The sequence below is a fragment of the Pseudopipra pipra genome, chromosome 4 (genome assembly GCF_036250125.1).
Source record: "Pseudopipra pipra isolate bDixPip1 chromosome 4, bDixPip1.hap1, whole genome shotgun sequence".
Lineage (NCBI taxonomy): Eukaryota > Metazoa > Chordata > Aves > Passeriformes > Pipridae > Pseudopipra > Pseudopipra pipra.
In genome coordinates, this window is record NC_087552.1 from 47,730,552 (window position 1) to 47,738,177 (window position 7,626).

The following is a 7,626-nucleotide window of genomic DNA, read 5'->3' on the forward strand; positions in this document are numbered from 1 at the left end:
GTATCAATTCAATGTATGAAAGTATATGTTAAAATTTCTAACACTCTCATGTTTGATTCAAACAATGATATGCAGGACCTCAGAAGCTTTTTAACTGCAAAAGAAATGTTTGAGCATAAGCCTTAGTTCATTAAAGGCACCAAACTCAATGACCACTCCCACTCACTTATAAGTGCAGATAAATGAATCTGAAGATCAAGGATTTGGCCACAATTCTATTTTGGCATGGAAGAATTAAAAAAAGTATCATAATTTTTATATTACCTTTAACATGACGATCAGACCGCTCTTTCAGTTTTAATATTTCTAAATGTAGTTCATTATTTTCCCGGGTAAGTTTAGCATTTTCTGTTTTATAGGGTTCCAAAATAGTATCATAATTGCTGTATTCTTTTTCAGTTTTTCCAGCAGATAACTTTGCACTGCGCAAGCTCTCAGTTGTATGAACTAAGTCACTGGAATAAAGGAGCATCAGATGTGTTAGCGATGTTATCAGCCTTTATACTGCAGATGCAAATGCTTATTATGACCTGAGAAACAGAACCCTTTCCCCAAGAGGGGGAACAAATGGGTTCGAACAAAGAATCAGAATATTCATGTAAGAGAAACTGAAAGACAGGAATCATTTGTTTAAAAAAAAAAAGTAAATAGGAAAAGGCAGGACAAATACAAAAAATAAAGACAGTTAGAAAGCATATCAGGAGTTTAGATCGGATAATTCAATATACTCTCTTTTCTACATAAAGTGACATTTGGCAAGAGGATTTTTTCCCCCAAGCACTTCACAAGTTCTAGCACCACTTACCACAGAAGGTCACTGGTACTTATATGGGGATCAGAAGTACCATAAGAGAGATTAGTGGGACATAAACTATAAACATTTTTGTGAAAATAGTAACAAAGCTAGGCATAGAGAAAGTAAAACTATCTTCTAGACACCAGAATAAGACTTTATGTTGAAGGCAGACTACTCCACCCCATGTCCCTATGGTTCTTCCATCTGTATTACACGCTAGAGAGCAACAGAACCAGAATAGCTACATCTGCATGTATAGCCAAATATAACTGGATTAGTGTGGAAATTGCTATGTTCATAATCACACTGAAGCCATGAAATGGCAGATATATTAAGATTGTCATCTGAAAATTTGTTTTTCTTCTGTTATCTGTCCTGTAAAAAGTGCAGAGATAGTAAATTTAAATTTCTCTAAATGAGATATTAGTAAACAGAGATGTGAATGTTTGAACAGACAGACAGATCAGACAACAGACTATTTTTTATACAACCATTTATAAGAGTGTGTCCTTTAAGCACATATCAACAGTGACTATTTTTTGCTCTCTTATGAGGTTAGAAAAGTTGAATTTTCCTAGACCATAGAAATTGGATTTAATTAAATCTTAAGATGTCATCACTTAAGCAAACACATTTGACTTCATCATACACAGGAACTGAATGTTAGCTCTGAAATAACACTGACAGAAAGTGACCTTCAGATTAAGCATTCTTCCTTATGTCAAAAGTCAACAATTCCTACTACATGATTACTATTTTTTAATTAATTTCCTTTTGAATACCTAAAAAGCTTTTCCACCAAGGGCAAACTCTCCACTCCCAATGGTTGCCGATAGCCCAGCTGATCTAGACGTTTCCTGAGATTAGTGAACCTTCGCTCTGCATTTGTACTCATTGTAAACACTCCTCCAACGCAGCAGCTTTTGTCACAGTCAAGAAAAGTGGGACACCTGCAAAAGATTGTTGGTTACAGCATTAGTCCTTTAACGAAGGAATAATACAGAATAAAAAAGTTACGGAAAAAAGCATTTTTTTGCATAGAAAATACAGTGCCTAAGCATGTCCTTAAAACTTAAGTAAACCAAATGAGGATCATGGAGCAACTAAAAGGTTTTAAACATATTTACATATTTCTTTAAAAAGAAATATTTGCCTTGGCAGTTAGTTTTCTTGTTTGATTCTGACTCTTTTGAATCATGGTCATCATTGTATCTTCCACAATGCAAACTGATAGATAATTCTCCAAAAACCTATGTATTTTTTTCTTTCATACATAAATCTTACTTTCAGAGTTTACCAGTTAGTACTTAACTTATGCCACCCATTTGTAAAATTGCATAAAATGTGTACAATGTTAAAGACAGATTAACTTTGAACATTTATTTTCTATGATGAAAAACAGGGAAGAAAAGAAATCACTGGTGTAGTTCTACCTGCATCATTTTCTAGAATATACAGTTCAAGGATCAGAGGGTTGGTTTTTTCCAATTGACTAATTAGTTATCTTTTCATTATTAAACTGATCTGAAAGGGATTGGAGTAGCACTACTATATCTGAATCCAGATGATTATCTTGGTTTTGCCATGTACATTTGAGGGAAGAAGAACTTTTAAATGGTTAGGTCCCTCCGGATTTAGACACGAAATGAGAAAAAAAATCAAATACTAAAGTTGATGTTTCTTAATATGTTGTAGGGACCAAAAAACTATATGCGGAAGATTAACTCGAGGATAAAAGAATTTTCACTCAAGGATGTTTTTGCTACTGGGAAAGGCCCAGCATGGGAGAAGCTTCTTTCCCATGAATAGCACTGTATATATCTCTCCGCCTGTCTGTTTGAAACGTAGGATTCCTGTGTAGAGATAACACAGGATTTTTGACTTCAGAATAAACTTTTCCTTAATACCATAGCTATGGCTTAGTACCTGGGGTTACCTGTGTGCATATTAACTCTTACATATGTGAAAACTTCTCTTCAATAGTTAGAAATATCTTTGAAAAATAGTTACTTTTGTAAAACATTTTCCCTCTCACTTCTTCAGAAGTTTCAGTATTGACCTACTGGCTGCAAAGACCTCAGCAGACAAACTACCAATCTGAGGAAGTGTTGTTTGCATCTCATATAAAAGGGACAGAATATAGATATCATCCAAACCATGCTCTTTCACAATCCTCTAGATTTAAAAAAAATATTAAAAAAATATATGCAAATAAAATTATTTATTTATAATAAAATGAGAAAACATACAAGTTTCTCTAATGTCGAAGGCTGGAAAAATTTAATCTCATTGTATTAAAACACTACAGCTCCAGCAACAAGTCTGTGGTTACCAGTTACTGCTCCATGATGAGAGAAAATCACCAGTCTTATAACCACAGCATCTGTTCCAGGTGTTACCAAAAGTATTTGCTTGAAGAGGTTCAGGATGTTGAGATATTAACTAAGCAATGGCAGGAAGAACAAACCCTTACATACCGTAGTGGGATGGCTGGAGGAGGCAGCGCCACACTTCTGTCCACTAAATGGTAACTGTCAGTGCACTAAGTGAAATTAATGTCCTGATGTGCAGTTAATGCTCTTTGTACTCCTCTGGAAGCCAAAGATCAAAGCTAAAAGCAACAAGACCTTTGTATTTCTGCATTAATGTTGAGGATTCTGTACTGAATTCAGGAAAACAGTGATTGTTACTGTGTCTAGATTTAGGCTCAGGAATACATCTTACACTACTGTAAGAGTAAACAGATAACTCCTAAGCCAATCTTCTCCTTAAGAAGAACTGTATCAGTTAAAAAGATTAAATTACTTTAAAATTGTTAATCAGATTTCGTTTAAAAGCTCGTGCTTTAGAAAGAGCAAAGTTTTTTTTACTAATCACATCAAGACAGTTTTACAAAAGAAACATCAAGAAGAAAACTGCATCATAGCTTGTACAGGAATAAAATCTTTCTGCAGTAACTGCAGAGAAAAATAAATGGACAGATGTTAGCACTCCAGAAACTGTGGCTAGGAAGTACATACAGAATCTTGCTAAATCACTGCAATGGGCACTTAAGGTGGTGTTACCTAAACACACTCTAATACTGGGAGGTACCAACAGCTTTCTGGTGGAATCCCTCTCCTTCCTAAAGACTGAAATTTTTAATTCAACTCATTATTGCCACCGGAATCAAACAGGAAAGGGTATTATCTTACATTCCCTAGTGTCACATCTGACCCTCAATAAGCCCAGGAAATTAATAGCTGGAGTATAGGTCCCAAAGGTGTCCAGGAATGAAAATAAGAAGAATTGGGGGTTGTTATTTCAGAGAGCTTAACATAGATATTAAAGTCTTCAAAGACAATAATTGTTGTACACGCTTTGTTGGAAAGAAATCATGTTTCAGTAATTCCAGACCTCTGTCATTACAGACCATAACTTAAATCTCACATCCTAAACTTAGTCTATCACTAGTCTTACTATGACATCAAAAAGTATCTAGTCACTTCTCCATCAGGAAAATTTGTCTTCCTGGAAATATAAAATTAATATGTGAACTGCTGTAGTGATTCAGTTGGATCCAAGACCTGTCTGACCCAATATCCCATATCTCTGACAGTTGCCACAGCAGGAGTATAAAAACCTCAGAAACATGAGTTAAATCTTACGCCTACACACATTCTCTTTCTCTAAGCCTATAATGCAGGGATTTGATGGGCCTAAAGTTGAACTGAAATCATTATAATAGTACCTGATAGACCTTCCTCTGAGCAGCCATAAAGATTCTTTGCTGTAGCCTTCATCTAAAGCATCAATTAGATGCATTCACAGTGATACATCTCCCTGAGCAGCTACTGACACTTAGAGACTGTTTAACCCATTCTTTAATTTTACTGATCAGCACTTGTCATGGCTTAACCCCAGATGGCAATTAAGTTCCACACAGTTGCTTGCTTACTCCTCCTACTCGCACAGGGATGGGGAGGAGAATCAGGGAGAAAAAAATAAAATTTAGGGACTGTGATAGGAACTGTTTAACAATCCAAACTAAGTAAAATAATAATACTAGTAGTACCACTTATAATAATAATTGATATAAAAAGGAGAAGGAGAGAGATTGATAAAACCCAAGAGATGCACAATACAATTGCTCACCACCTGATGACCGATGCCCAGCTCGACCCTGAGCCGCGATCAGCCCCGCTTCCAAGTAACCCCCTCCATTTATATACTGGGCATGATGTTGTATGGTATGGAATATCCCTTTGGCCAGCTCAGATCAGCTGTCCCGGCTATGCTCCCTTGCAGCTTTTTGTGCACCTCTTCACTGGCACTGAGAAGACCTTTGCTTAGAGTAAGCACTACTTAGCAACAACCAAAACATCAGCGTGCTATCAACATTATTCTCATACTGAATCCAGAACACAACACTACTAGAAAGAAAATTAACTCTATCACAGCTGAAACCAGGACATTTGGTCTTTCTGATTGCTCTTAGTATTGATTAGATGTATTCACGGTGATACTAACATTTCTCTGAGTGGTTACTGATACATTAAAGACCATGATGTGCATCACTTCGCCTTCATTAACGTTGTTCCTTACCTGCCGCTTTATTACTCAGGCCACCAAAACTCTTCTGCACCCCTTGGACTGCACTTAACACGTCCATATAACGAGCAAATTTTGTCCCTTTCTGTTTAACCCATTCTTTCACATCAGTAGTCAGTGTTAAACAGCAATCTCCTGTATGTTCACTGTAAGGTAGTACTTTCTACACTTTTTTTTAACCACTAGGTTTTTTTCTCCATTTTGAAAGAGACCTGCTTTCTTAAAAGCCTTTGGTAAAGAACTGTCTCCAAAAGGTTTATTGGAAATCCATGCTTTCTACATAATTCTCACCGAGTCAACTCAATACAGAATATGCTTTTATATAAAGAACTTAATATCCTCGTAACTCACAACTGAGTCACGATGAAAGGTAAATTGAACTTACTAGATGTTTGTAAACTTGCAAAGTACTGGAAAGCACTCTTAACAACTTTGGTATTTCCCATGATCTGTATAACTAGTTTGCATCATTCATTGTCTAAATATTTCATGTAATTTACTGCTGTTGTGAAGAAAATGTAATTTCCATTTTAGATGAAAAGCAGAAAAGGGTAAATTAAATGGTAGTTTAAATTAGGCATTTCCAGCCAGGATTTATTAATATGTCTAAATGAGTGCATCTTTCAATTGTTCACTGAAGAGATGAGCCAATAGCCTCATTTTCTGTTCCCCCTTTGCTCACAAAGACTGCTAAAGGTGACAGCATTCCCATGCTTCATTTTATGACATACCTGGATGGTTGTGAGCAGTCTTTGGAAGGCCTACATGTTTATGAAATAGACACAGTTAGCACCTATGAACTGTTCCCTATTGTTCTAAGTCACCAGCGTCTGAAATTGAACCCTGACATGAAAGATAGGCAATAATGGAATCTTAAATCCAGCTGTTTTGGGCTTTCATTAGTGAATCAATTTGCCTGACATTGTGTGAAAGAAGTAATATTATCAGGTATTAGACTAACCATTACAGGTAGAATGCGAAACAGAAAAGGTTTAGCATATTGAAGCCCTCCTTTCAGCCTGAGAACAGCAAAATTCATGGTGACTACAGGTTAAGAACTGTTGTAGATGCAATATTTGTGTTATCAATAAGAAAATGTAATAATGAAAAAAGCAGAGCAAAGGTATATTTTGCTGTGGAAGAAATAATACAGTCAGTGAGCTATGTGGAATACTAAACTACATCACTAACAATGGAACACAAAGAAATTACTACGGATAAATTTATGTGCTATGAAATAATTTTTTTTCATTGAGTCTGTAACATTAACACCAAAGAGAGTTTCCATTTTCAGTTTTGGGAAAGACTAAAATGCATTTTTCATTCCATAGAACTTCTATGTTAAAGGGTTTTTCTTTTTTTTTTGCATTTACGTTAAATAGGTTTATAATGTGCTCCTGTCCTGTAATGACTGGTCATGTAGCTCATCCCACTATAAAGAGCTAGTTCTGCTTTCACTGAGGTGCAAAAGGAACCCAGTGGACCAACCATTTGAATACAACAACGCTTTTAACAGGTGGCTCTAGATAGTCCACGGGCACTGAGGGCTGTGCTGAGACAAGCTGCTGCTGCAACATCTGTTCAAGATACACCGAATGAGCCAGCGCTTGTTTTAGGAAAGTCTGCTTCCAAGTGGATTTGCTGGTAATTCATTTCTGACTAGATATCCATACAGCACGTCTGCTGTGAAGTGCCAGTACTTAGCCAATGGAAAGACAACTCTTGCTCTAGAAACACAGATTTTTTTCCCTAGAGAGTCACAGAATCACAGAATAGTTAGGGTTGGAAGGGACCTCTGAAGATCATCTGGTTCAGCCCCTCTGCCAAGGCAGGGTCACCTAGAGCAGGTGACACAGGAACGCGTCCCGGTGGGTTCGGAATGTCTCCAGACAGGGAGACTCCATGACCTCCCTGGGCAGCCTGTCACCAAACCCCGTAAGCTCACACTACAGCAGACGAAAAACCTATCGATTAGGTGCCTGCTCCTCAAACTGGAAGCTTTGCAGACCTTCCAGCAACCCCAACCTGTACCTACAAAGGCGCGGTCAGTCCCCTTTTAAACAGGTTTACGCTACCTTTCCCGCCCTCCCTCCGGGCCGGCCGGACCACACTTACCCCGAAACCAGGCACTCCCAGCGCGAGCCGCTGCCGAGAGGCCGCGATTCTCGGCGCTTGAAAACCTTTGAAAATGGCGCGCGGAGCAGCGGCCGCTTCCGCCCCGTCCCCTCAGCAACGGCGGG

At 37.7% G+C, this 7,626-nt stretch overlaps 1 protein-coding gene across 6 annotated transcripts in view; it reads right to left on the reverse strand.

The window, feature by feature from the left end:
• CEP135 (centrosomal protein 135) overlaps positions 1–7,594 on the reverse strand; it is a 33,752-nt gene extending 26,158 nt beyond the window's left edge. The window contains exons 1-4 of one of the 6 annotated variants that reach the window (XM_064652831.1): positions 7,502–7,585; positions 3,264–3,387; positions 1,579–1,746; positions 265–455 (exon numbers count right to left, since the gene is read on the reverse strand). In XM_064652831.1, the coding sequence (XP_064508901.1) occupies positions 265–455; positions 1,579–1,691 (304 nt within the window). In that variant the 5' untranslated portion in view covers positions 1,692–1,746; positions 3,264–3,387; positions 7,502–7,585. Of the gene's footprint in view, positions 1–264; positions 456–1,578; positions 1,747–3,263; positions 6,663–7,501 lie in introns of those variants that run through there. The other 5 variants (XM_064652829.1, XM_064652832.1, XM_064652830.1 and 2 more) reach the window with 5 other exon arrangements.
• Between the last annotated feature and the right edge of the window lie 32 nt (positions 7,595–7,626).